Source organism: Notolepis coatsorum (assembly GCF_963971535.1).
Source record: "Notolepis coatsorum genome assembly, chromosome: 17".
In the NCBI taxonomy this organism is placed as follows: Eukaryota; Metazoa; Chordata; class Actinopteri; order Aulopiformes; family Paralepididae; genus Notolepis; species Notolepis coatsorum.
The window spans coordinates 42,945,834-42,959,393 of NC_140181.1; the positions used below are offsets into that span (position 1 = coordinate 42,945,834).

General features: G+C 43.5%; 1 protein-coding gene across 1 annotated transcript in view; it reads left to right on the forward strand.

Annotated features, from left to right (window-relative positions):
- LOC311243733 (stathmin-3-like) overlaps window positions 1–13,560 on the forward strand; it is a 35,242-nt gene that overhangs the window by 6,026 nt on the left and 15,656 nt on the right. Inside the window, exon 2 of the mRNA XM_084333072.1 lies at window positions 12,627–12,725. Coding sequence (XP_084189198.1) covers window positions 12,627–12,725 — 99 coding nt within the window. The remainder of the gene's footprint in view (window positions 1–12,626; window positions 12,726–13,560) is intronic.

Genomic DNA, 13,560 nt, shown 5'->3' on the forward strand with positions numbered 1-13,560 from the left:
CCAGAACCAGTGGGGACCATCACTCCAGAGAAATGTTATCTAGCTGAGATTGAGGTTGCAGCTGCTCATGGAGCTGCTCTAAAAAAAAAGTAGAAAAACAAGCTTTTTAATCATTTACAACGCAACACGCGGACTGTATGTGTGCACAGCAGGGGATGTGGAAATGAATGTGAGCGTGTTTGTGTGTACATGCATGTGTGTGTGCGTCTGTGTGTGCACCTTGTTTATGTGAAAAATCAGGACAATTTCAAGACTCCACATTCACAAAATTAGGACACGCTACCAAATGAGGAAATGTTTTACATCCCTATTTTGTTCGACAAGCTATTGTAGTGTGATGGTTAAGGCTAGGGTTGGATTAAGGTTAGTTACAGAATGCATGTAATGTCCCCATATTGCACATAAACAAGCGTGTGTGTGTGCATGTGTGTAGAATTCTGTCCGGTTAATGTTAGTGTTAATGCCCTCTCTCTTCTTATACCCATTATGTGTGTTTTATATGTGATTGAACAGTATGGCTGTGTGTTGTGTGTGTAAGAGAGAGAGAGAGAGAGAGAGAGAGAGAGAGAGAGGAAAATCAAGAGAGAGGGAGAGAGAGAGAGGAAAATCGAGAGAGAGAGAGAGAGAGAGAGAGAGAGAGAGAGAGAGAGAGAGAGGAAAATCGAGAGAGAGAGAGAGAGAGAGAGAGAGAGAAAGAGAGAGAGAGAGAGAGAGAGAGAGAGAGAGAGAGAGGAAAATCGAAAGAGAGAGAGAGAAAGAGAGAGAGAGAGCTCTACTGCTTGCGTGCAAGCTATGTGCGTGCATGCAAATGGATGGGCGAGCAGGATGGATGGGTGGAGTCGACGCACCTCTCAATAATTCAACACATGACGGAGCAAAACGCTCGCCTGACATCACCCCCAGTGCAGCCTTGTGTTGGCAAACCTGCCTCCTGCCTCCTATAATAAAACTATTATTCCCATGTTGTTGTTTTGTGTTCACACCAAATCGGCTACTCTATTAATACTGAGCGGATATACTCTCCACGTCTCTGAGTGGATATCGGCCTGTCTGTCTGTCATCTCCGCCTGGATGACGACCAACCACCTCAAACTGAACCTAAGCTAAACAGAATTGCTTCACCTGCCGGCCAAATCCTCTCCCCTGACCGACCTTTCCATCACAGTCGAGAATTCAACTGTGACCGCGTCCCCGACCGCCAAGAACCTTGGTGTTGTCCTTGACGACCAGTTGAACTTCTCCGCTCACATCGCAGCGACAACCAGAACCTGCCGATTCCTCCTGAGCAACGTCAGAAGGATCCGCCCCTTCCTGACAAAAGAAGCCACCCAACTCCTCGTCCAATCAACAGTCATCTCCCGCCTCGACTACTGCAACACACTGCTTGCCGGCCTTCCGACCACTGCCACCAAGCCTCTTAAAACTCATTCAGAACGCAGCGGCCCGCCTGATCTTAAACCTACCGAAGTCAGCCCATGTCACCCCACTTCTCAGGGACCTGCACTGGCTCCCCATTGCTGCACGAATCCGCTTCAAGGCCCTCGACCTAGCATATCGTGCGGCGAAGGGAACGGCTCCCGCCTACCTCCGGTCAATGGTCTCTAACTACACACCCTCAAGACCCCTCCGCTCTGCATCTTCTGGCCACCTCAGACCTACTCCTATCCGAGCTCTGGGAGGGTCATCAAAGAGAAGTCGCCTATTCTTGGTCCTTGCCCCACAATGGTGGAATGAACTTCCCACCACAGTTAGGACAGCCGAAACCCATCCAATCTTTCGCTGTCGACTAAAGACGCACTTCTTCAATCATTATCTGAAATGAAACAAAAAACCTCTAACCCTAACTAATCTTACTGTCATGCACTTGTCCTAATATACTAACCTACACTGTAGCACTCAACACTTTGATGAACATTGTTACTCAGCTGATAGAGTTGTACCCTTCCTGCTGTCTTGTTGTACAAAACTTGTAAGTCGCTTTGGATAAAAGCGTCAGCTAAATGGCAAAATGTAAATGTACTGTAGTATGTCTATGGCACAACCACAGAAATTGCTGTATTCTTCTACATATATTCCACTATATGGTGAATCACTACAGTATTTATGTTGTAAATCATGTAAATAGTGTCTACGGAAAAACCATGTAAACACTATTGTACTATAGCTAATGTGCATAATGCTTGGTGGGTGTGTTCGTGTGTGTTGACTTCAAGCTGCTCTATGAAAGTTAGGAGAAGACATTTTGAACCTCTCAAGTATAAAAAAAAACAAATAAAAAAAGGTGTGTCATATTGCGTCAGCACTGAATAAATAAAGAGGAAAGACTGGAGACTGCAGGAAGGTTCTGTTTGGCTGTGGTGGGTCCTTCCCTTCTGCAAAATCTACAATACAGAGAAGCATCTGCTGGGTTTACAGTTAGTGCACTTTGCTTCAAAGGGTTATTTATTGTATATGTGATGAAATGTATATATTGTATCATTGTATCAAGTATTTGGAAGCTATTATTATTGGAGTCATTTGTTTATTCATACCAAAATGACATGCTGCAGCTTTCATTCAATATCCTGGAGACACACACACAAGTATAATGTAGACACAGCTTACACATGCATGCAAACATATACAGTACAGGCACCAGGTTTGAAAATGAACAGTAACTCTGGGGGGAAATGGGTCTGAAAGTTGATTAAAATTGTCTTAGAATTGGGATAATGGCTGCCAAAATGCGCCAGGGTAATAAAGGATTAGAAATGTAGGTGTGTGTGTGTGTGTGGGGGGGGGGGGGGGTCAGTGATTGTGAAGGATTGGCCCATAAATACTAATGAGAAATGTCCACTGAAACCAGCTCACGTTGCCAAAAAAAGTCCCAGAAGAAAAGTGAATATCCCACCTCTGCCTGAGTAGTATGTGCTGCCCCCCCCTACACAGACACACACAGACAGTTCTGAGCCTAAGGGATAAGAGGGCTGCAGGCTCCCTGCTGTGACTGAGATGTCTGTACTCAGCAGGACGCCGCAGCTTGTCCTCCTGTGGGGAACATGTCCGGGGGGCCAACGAATCCTCAGACACCAGAGCACATCATTCCCTCTCCTTCCATTGTAACTCCGTCTTCTCAATCTAGCCTCCTCTATTTCAGCTTGTTATGTCTATTTTCACTACCTCCCTTGATCACTTTCGCTCTCTTGCTACCTTTGTTTTGAGCTTCTCGCAGTGCGCCGACAATGTCACTCACTTATCAGCAGTAACTCACTCAGTCACTCATGGTCAGCCGCTCTGCCCCTAGTGACAGCACACAGGAAATGTGGTTTGCATCTATGACACTGCATTCTGTTATGCGTGTGGTAACAAAATGTTATTTTTAAGATAGGATTCATATTCCTTTATGTATTCCATAAAAACGTATTCATTAATTTAATTTCAAACCTTTATTTATACAGGTAAAAATCTCATTGAGACATTTACAAGACCGACCTGATCCACCAAACAAACATAACAAATACATAAAGAAGCTTAAAGAGCTTTTAAGAAGCTTAAAATCTCCACTGGGAATTAGGTTCGGGAGCCTCAGTTCCTTCTATAATAAGTTCCATGTAGATGGGTCAGAATAGGAAAAGGCAGTTTTTCCGAGTTCTGTGTGGGCAAAAGGTACAGAGAGAGTTAAAAGATCCTGTGACCGCAGGCCAAAACAACTCTGTTTCTGCACCATGAGGGATGATAGGTAAGAAGGGAACAGACCGAGGAGAGATTTATAAATGAAGCAGTAGCAGTGGAGAGTCCTACGCAAGTGTAGAGACGTCCAATTCAGAAGTGAGTAGAGGGTACAATGATGTGTATGAGGCTTACAACCAGTAATGAATCTCAACGCCCCATGGTAGACAGTGTCTAACAAGTGAAGAGAGTGTGCAGAAAAATGCATCCTTGTACAGAACATCACCATAATCTAAAACAGGCAAGAAGGTGGCAGCAACAAGACGTTTCTTGGCATTAAAAGAAAAACACGACTTATTTCTAAAAAAGAAGCCTAACGTCAACTTTGATTTCTTAAAAAGGTTGTCAATATGGGACTTAAAAGAAAGGTTGTCATCAATTTAAAGGCCTAAGTATTTATAGGTGGACACAACTTTGATAGAAGTCCCTTGGTCCGATGAAATGCCAGGAAGAACTGCTGGGACCTTCTTTTTGTTCGAAAAGAACATGACCATAGTTTTGTCTGCTTTCAACACCAGTCTAAAGACGAAGCAGGTTAGAGTGAATGGCTGAAAGCAGACTGCAGACATTCAAAAGCAGAGACAACTGTGCGTGCGCAACAATATAAAACAGTGTCATCAGCATAAAGATGATCACGAGACACATCATTGATATAAATAGTAAATAGGGTAGGACCTAGGAGGACAGAGCCTTGAGGCACGCCATTTGTGATATTCAGAAAGCTAGAGGAGGGTGCCTGGGTAGCACAGTGGACTAAGCGCTCGCCTACCACCGCAGAGACTCTAGGATCGAATCCAGCTGTCAGCGGTACCTCCGGCTTGGTCAGTCGTCCCTACTAACACAATTGACAGTGTTAGCGGGTGGGAAGCCGGTGGGGTATGTATCCTGGTCGTTGTAAAACAGCGACTCCTACTGGTCGGTCGGGGCGCCTGTTCAGCAGGGAAGGGATCTGGGGGAGATAGTGTGATCCTCCCACACGTTACACTCCCCCGGTGAGAGTCCTCGCTGTCAGATGAAAAGAAGCAGCTGGCAGACTCCACATGTATCGGAGGTCTTCTCCCTCCCCAGGCCGACAGTAGGGGGCAGAAGCGCGCAACGACCAGGAAGGGAATTGGCATAACGACTAAATTGGGATGGGAGAAAAATACGGAAAAAAGGGGGAGAAAAAGTAGATAAAAAAACGAAAGCTAGAGGAGAGGCCATTGAACTGAACACATTGCTTGCGATTGGAGAGATAATTAGTAAACCAGCCAACTGCATGGTCTGACAAACCAACGTCCATTAAACGCTGGCGCAAGACACCGTGATCGACGGTATCAAAAGCCTTAGACGAAGTCGATAAAAAGAGCAGCGCAGTAGTTCTTGGTATCCATGGCCTCCACAATATCATTCACTACTTCTGTAGCAGCAGTGATGGCACTGTGTTGCGACCTAAAACCAGACCCAAATAATCCTGATCATTAACAAGCCTTTCGAGGACCTTAGCTAAACAAGCTAATTTGGAAATGGGTCTGTAATTGTTCAACAATTTAGGATCACCCTCTTTCAGCAAAGGGAGAACAAAGGCAGTTTTCCACACATGGAAACATTTTGTTGAATGGAACCGAGGTTAAAAGCCCCCCACCATGGCGCAAAAGGCCCCTTAAGAGCACATTGTTCCAAATGAGGATACATTTATCCAAGTTCATTCTTATCCAAATCATTCTATTTTTGGTAGTAGGTTCTCATCTATTTCTAGAAATAATAATAAAAAAAAAAAAGTGTCTAATATAGTAATTTTTTTAGCTCAAACGTATGATGTCTACAAGTATTGCTGGCGAGGCCTATCCTAATTGTAGAGCTAGCAGTTAATACCCTATATTCTGATATTTGGATTTGTTTATTTGCCAAATACACTTGCTAGGTAGGTTAAAATCACTCAGATCTAAAGAAAAGACAATCATCAGAATGTTTTCACTGTCAAACAAAATGAGGTCTTTTACCACAATAAAGAGGGGGTTTTTAGCCCCAGATGTGGTCACTTCATGTTATTTAATTAAAAAGATGATTTTCTTAGTAATTTCAAAGCTTTATCACATCTGCAATATATTTTGATGGAATAATTTCATAGTTTGAGATGAGTCAGCAAATACTTTTAGTGTTATTCTGGGAAAGCATTGAATGTTGTATATGTTGCCAAACAGTGTTCTGGGAGAAAATAAAGGCCAAGGGGCCTTTTTACCCAGGAGGCCCCGTATAGAGAGAATAAACCATGTTGATGAGGGCCAAAGATAGGTGGACAGCAACCTCGTCACCCACAGTCTAGCTTAGTTGACTGAACCAATTATTGTACTCGCATATAAACACCATCCACATGAACCCTTCCTCTCTCTCTTTCTCTCTCTCTCTGTGCCTCCACCCAAGCCTCAAATTCTGCTGCTCCGATTAATTAAAAAAAGTTCCTAAAATGGACGTAGCTGAAATTCCTCCCCTCTCTAAAACGCCACAGCATCCCAGATTCTGCAGGCTGTTTATCTATTCAACAACATGCCAGAGTTACATTGATCTGGAGGAGGAAGTGCTGTCTCTGCAGCTAATAGTCTAGACATCCTCCATCTGATCATCCTCTCGTCCTGCTTTATTAGCATCCGAGAGGCACTCAAGACAGGATGAAGGGATGAGAGCTCAAAGGGAGTCGTGGAACAGAGAGCAAAGGAGGAGTTGTTCATTCGTGTGCTGGATTCTCTTTGTTCTCTTGAAGTATCTGTGGTTTTTGAAGGTCCTTCATCCCAAAATTAGCGCTGGGAAAGTTGGCAAATGAGGTGATGGGTTGAGAGTGAGAGAGAGAGAGAGTTGAGAGAGTAATAATAATAATGAATGAATGAATGAATGAATGAAGTTTATTTCGAGCCATTTAGCATACAAAAAAGAAAAAAACATACACAAATCAAATTACAAGTTGGCCGAAAAGGTTAGGGCTGAAGCTACAAGCTTGTAAATGCTTGTAAAAAGAATAATAATTAAAAACAATCAGCAATAAAAAAAAATTGAACAATACATCTAATAAATTTGATTCAAAACACTATAATAAGAATAATAATACTTTATTTGTATAGCACAAGAATACAAGAATTGCAGCCCAAAGTGCTTCACAGCAGTAAATTAGACATAGAATGAGCATAAAATAGAATTAAACCAATGCAGAGAATAAGAAAAAGTGTAAAAGCAATGCAGGTAATAATAATACGAATATAGACACACATCTTCCCCGTTAGAAGGTAAAAAATTTACTCAAACTAAACTAAGATTTTAGTTTGAAGTTACTTGATTCTTTGTCATTAATTTACCGGTAGTTGTATAATGATGACCCTGGAGAGAAGATGCTCTTGTGTGTATAGAGACGGTTCTTCTTCTTCTGAATGGCTGCATTTCTATAGCGTTTTTAATGTTATGGTTTGACACCGACCCCAAACGCAACGACACAAGAGAGTAGGATTCAGAGTTGCCAAAAACAGGGGCTTGTTTATTGAGACTAATTAAACAGCATAGAATAGGAAGAGTCTAAACAAGACTGGAATAAGCAAGGATGAATTGTTCTGCTGCTCTGCAGCTTCTCCTGAGGTGGTAGTAGGGGGTAGCAGATGCTGACGTCAGAGCCGCTCTGCAGACCTCTCTCGGCAGAATCTCCGAGGTGATGCGGGACCGAGAGAGAGAGAGAGGGAGCGAGTCAACACAGGGTGCAGGTAGAACGAGCAGGAGAACAGGAGAGGTGACTTGTACCCAAAAACAAAAGTTATCCAAGTGAACTAATCTTCGTGTAAACACACACAGTGAGCAATGTTCCAAAACACAATCCCAAGTGAAAAATATCTTCGGTGCAAAAATAGACACTGAGAGCGAAGTCCAAATACAATCCAAAGTGATAATATCTTCGGTGTGAAAAACACACAGTGGGAGATGTTAGGTCAAAATATTATCCCAGTGAAACACTCAGAAAGGCAACCGCTGGGTGAGTGACTGTCTGATAAAAAGGTGGTAATCTTCAGTGTTATAAAAACACACGAAAACGGAATTTGATCAAAGACAGTCATTAAAACTCACCCAGTTTTAGAGAGCTGGAACAGCGCTGGAACAGCAGCGGAGCGAGCGCGTCGCCACGGGAAAAAGGTGTCCAAGAGGAAGGCTTCTTGGATATCCTGGAGGTAAAGCACAGGGAACAACAGCAGCAGCAGGAACGGCGAATGCAAACAGAAAATATCAAAACGATCCAACAAAACTTGAGTGGGGAAACGGGGTATAAATAATACGGGATTGATTGATTGACAAGCAGTGACAGCTGGGGGATGTGATTGAAAAGCGTGTGGACGGGAGAGAACCAATCAACGACGTCTCTGGGAAGAAGCGTGTGAATGGGGGAATGAAATGATTAACAGAAACAAATGGAAAACAGAGCGAGGTGGTTTAAAGGAACAGAGCGAGGAAGTGAGCAAGGACAGAAACCTCACATTTAACCTTTACAATGGCATACTTTTTCTTTCCCAGTATGGGTGGCCCCAGTGGGAATCGAACCCCTAACCCTGGCAGTGTTAGTGCCATGCTCAGAGGCCCAAGCACTCTACCCCTTTGTGCCACACAGGACCACAGAAATGGATTGAACAGGTTCACTGCACAGATGATGGACAAAGAGACCTTTCTGGAACTGGAGAGTCACCGATCTGATCTGAAGTGTGTCCTTGAGCAAGACACTGAATCCCTACTTGCTACAGACACACCGCAAATAACAGACCCTGCTCTCTGAACCCTCTCTGTAATGCGTACATGTACTGTATGTGTGTGTCTCAGAGGGATATGCAAAGGTTTTTGTGTGTGCAAAGCAGTGTCGGCGTCAGAACGAATTTATTAGGGGGGCATATGGTAATTTTGGGGGGGCATAAAATATACGCTTCAGAAAACGCATTTCCCGCAAACCAACACGCATTTGAGCGCACTGCAGGCATAAGAGATAAGACAGTCTCTCTCTCTCTCTCTCTCTCTCTCTCTTTCTCTCTCACACGTCACGTCACAAACACACTGGCGTCTTGCGCACACACACAAAGTGAAAGATCACGTATTTCGTTTTCGTATTATTATACACCTGGCTGAGAATCTTTGACGAGTCCAAACCAGCATTCTTTAGCTCAGCTAAGACTGTGTCTGTCAATGTCCGTGCATCACCTGCGTCAGCTGTCACTATGGTTACCAGGCGCTCTGTCACTTCAAATGACTGGTCTACAAAACGAATGACAACAGATATATTTTCACATCCCGTGGGATCGCGTGTTCCGTCCACTTTTAATGTGTAATGCGAGTCGCCTACTTCTTCCACTATAGCCTCAGTCACCACACTGCTAAGTGTACTTATGAAGTAACGATCCATTCCTATCCTTGCTGGATTTTTGTTTTGTTTTGTTTTGTTTGTCCTGTTTATTTTGTGATCTTGTATGTTGGTTTACTTATTTTGTAATTTCATTTCTCAGTTGATTTTGTTGTTGTAGACTGTTTTGATGTCCAATGTTTTTTGTGTGTGTTTTTTTCTTTTTCTGAAAAGTACATACGCTGTATTGTGTTAGGATCCCCTCGAAAACGAGATGCTACATCTCAAGGGGTTATTCCGAATAAAGAATTTCAATATATACTTATAAGTTCATTTTGCATGTCATGACAAGTGTATGTGGCGTTTCGAGGGATAGTTTTCACTATGTCAGCCAATTCTGGGTCCTTTTTAATTGTGTAGTCCAATACGGACAGGAAAAGACCACTTCCCCCCTCAGACATGTCACCAAAAGCATCTAGGTTTCCACGTAAAGGCAACTGGTTTTCTACCAGAAACCCGACAACATCCACGAGAGCCGAGAAGTAGTACCTGTTCCTTCGTAGCTGGTCTGTGTTGACAAGTGTCGAAATCTCCTTGCCGGTATTGCCGTGAAGAAGCCTTAGGTGCGCCTGCCCCAGCCAACCATTTTCGTATATCCATTTTATTTGTATGTCCGTCTCCAAGAAGTGATTATTATATTTTACCTGAGTCTGACTCTATCTTTGACTTTCGCGCTCACTGACCTCACTCAAGTCACGCCCTACCCATATCAAAATCAATTCAAATGCAGTCACGCCCTACCCGTCAACTCAACGTGACCAATAATAACGCGTGTGTGAGCCGTGGCGTGAGATCAAACATACACTTCCTTTAAGACTTTTTTTGTTTAATTTCGTTTAATAATAGACTAAATAGCCTATTTATAAAGGAAAACATCTGACTTTTACTATAATAAAAAAAATTAATGTTTAATTATTTTATTTTTTTATAATAATTGACCATGCCGGTTGGAGGGGCACAGTGCCCCATCTGGGGGGGCATGGCCCGCGAATGCCCCCCCATGGCGCCGACACTGGTGCAAAGTAAGTGTCTATTCGCTGTGTGTAGCATGGCGATGGAGTGCTCTAAATTCCTATAAAAAAACCTTTTTTTTACCAGAATCCCTTCAACCTGCTATAAACTTCACAGCACCCTCTACTGCACTTCACATTCTGCCAAACGGGCACGCAACTACAGCCTATGAAGACAGTCTGAGTAAGACAGGCACTTCTGAGTGCACAACCCTTACGTAACAGCAACTTGTGGAATGGGCGTGCACGCTGTGACATGATTGGACGGTGGCAGATACAGAAGAGGAGTCTAGCATGCATGTGAGGAGTAGAGGGGGGAGGGGTGTGCAGGATAAATATTACATGGTTGTTATCTCTCTCTGCTGAGATGCAGACGGCCAGAGAAGCTGCGTCGTCATCTCTGAGGAGTTACTGAGGGGGAAAGTGCTGCAGTCGCACGATGTGCCAAGGTCAAAAGGTCACTCTTAGTAAGTTGGCAGTAGAGTGATAGATATATGGAGAGGAAATGAATGAGTTTTGCTCCTACTCTGACAAGATTATTGTTAGATTATTAGAGTTTTAAATCAATGCAAGACCTTTGTTTTCAATAGAGTGGGCATATGTATTTTTGTATATATTGAGTGTTGAAAATCAAGTTACAATTTGTTTTCCAAAATGAAAATATAGTATTTTAGAATGAAGTTTTAGTGAAAGTGTATACTATCGCTTTGGGGTGGCGCTTATGCAGTCAGATTTAAAAGGTTGAAATCATCAAAATGTTCTCACAGATTTATTGTCCGAAAACACAATACATTTCTGCAAAAAAAAATAAACACACATATACACACACAGATGACATGGATTTGTCGCTCTACTACACACATTTTCTGTTTCACAAGTGAATCGCCAATTTCCCTTGCAAAGAAAGGTTCCGAGTGCTCAAGCTGAAATAAATAAATTGCATGTGCACTCAGTTCATTCATGTGTGACTAAACAGCAGTCTCTATGTTTTCTGCACCCAGATCCTCAGGCTCTTGACAAATAACTCTGACACTTCCTGCATTGTCGATTGCCTCTTGTCTCCTTGATAATGCGAATCCTGACCTTTACCAACACAATACTAATTAAAGGCGGTATATTGATTAGCGCATAAGTCTCCGTCTGCAGGTCACTGTGGTGCCTCACCTCTGTGGTACAAAAATTAGACAAAGCCTCAGCAGCCACAGTGAGTTTGAAGGATAAACAGTGCTTTGTGTAACAATTATTGACTCCTGTAACTCAAGCTAGTACCTGTTGAAAGAGGTTGGTGATACTTAAAGGAACATGCTAACATTATGGGAAATGCACTTAACATCTTCTCCAGTCAGATGAGAAGATAGTTACCAATTTCCTCTCCGTGCGTTCAGTAGAAATATATCCGGCTGCAAGCTAGCCTAGCTTAGCACAAATGAAAGGAAGCGGATATGGACCACTAGCCTAGCTTAAAGCTCCAGAAGAGGTGTTTTTGGCCAACAGCTAGGCTAGCTGGTCCTTCTCCTCTGGAGAAGACGGTAAGCACATTTCCCATAATGTTGGTGTTTTCCTATAAAGTATACTTTAAAGTATAAAGTATAGTATACTTATGCATAGTAACTGATTTTAACTCTTCCTGAGAGTATCTCTTTCTCTCTCTCGATTTTCCTTTCCCAATGGACCTCTCAAACCCTGCCCACTTTTCCCCATCCTCCAATCATAACTGTCACTTCCCTCGGACAACCTGGAGGATCAAGAAAAGGGGGCGGGGTTTGAGATGGCCTCTCGTCTTGTTCTGTAGTCTTTAGTAGCTGCGCAGCTCTACAAACAGATATTGCCACTGTCTGTAATGCACCACTCTGTCCTTGTGCACCACTGAGGTGCAGTAAAGTGCTGAGACTGAAAAAGAAACAAGCCTGTTGGCATGGGTTTCAACAGAGCCTCTAACTCAGTTCATGGTGAATTTTTACATTACATTACATTTCTGTAGCGCGTGTGGCAACCCCAAGCCACCCCTGGGCTTGGTGATTGATGGGCGCTACGTGGCGACCCAATGGCTGGGCGCTGCCCATGTTTGGGCGTCCGCTTCCGGACGCACCTGTCACTAGAGACCCATCAGAAGTGATTAGGTGATTAGCGAATCACGGCGCGGTGCGCCTGTTGGGGAGGGGGGACTTAATGGAGCCGAGGAGCCTCCTCTCAGTCCCTCGTAGCAGCGCAAGGCAAAAGGCCACAGAGCGGAGACGCCGCCCGGCCGACAGATTACCGCCAGCAAGCAATTATTATTTGAATAGAAAATAAAGAGCATGATTTTGGGAACTGCAACCTGTCTGTGTGTTGTTTATTCTGCCACCCCTACACCTGGAATTGCCACACGCGCCAGCACACTTTAAAATCTCAAACCAGTATGGAGTGCTGCCATAGGCCTACTCGTTCCAGCATCAAAGCTGGGCGTGTTACTATGGCCACAATATAATAGGAAAACAATGAATACGATAGACTGCCTTTCTTTCTCCTCCTCACAGCCTACAAAGAGAAGATCAAGGAGATGTCCATGGTGTCTCTTATCTGTTCCTGTCTGTATCCCCAGCCCATCCCAACTGCCACCGAATACCACTATGAAGGTCAGTGCTCCCTGGCTAGATATTATTAACTTGTTCTTTATTCGTCCTAATGTCATTCATTATGTGTCAGCAGAGGGATGATAGTCATATCCCATGGACACATGCAGTAATTTCTTTTGATCAAGGAGGACGATTCACAGGAAATTAGATCTGGGAAGTTCACGCCACGCCCAGCATGATATTAGTCGATGAACTGAGGGATGAATTGGCAGTCATGGACCATTCTGCTGGCTCCCTGCAGAGTGAACCTAGCCTGCCTCTTACGACTGAAATCATCATGCCACGCTAACACGACTAGAAACACACTTCTTCATTCAATATCTGAAATGAAAGAATGGGGAAAAAAGAAGAATCTAACCTTCTTACTGTCTTCTACTATCATGCACTTTTCCACTAATTAATCTTCCTTGTCTATATTACTACCTACTATACTAATATGTCTCTACTACTATGCACTCAACACTGCAGCACCAAAGTTTCAACACTGTTTGATTGTTGTTCAACATTGTTACTGAGCTGAAAGAGTTGTACCCTTCCTGCTGACTTGACTTGTTCATTTTCATTCAATTCAGGATATAAATTAGCTTCAAAATGATAACTGAAACACTTCTGGCATGGTAATCCATCCTATGAAGAAACTGAAGGCGGGATCCACAAAGGGTTTGCGCTGCATTTTACGACGGAAAGCCACAGAGGACCCGCAGCGGGTGAAATGAGGTGGCGCATGCGTTCCGTCAGCATTGCATCCGGTGCAATTGGCACGTATTTAAATTAGGTATATATGGGCGGAAAATGTCCCCTTTCTATGTAAATGAGCCTCGTCGGAATCTGCTCG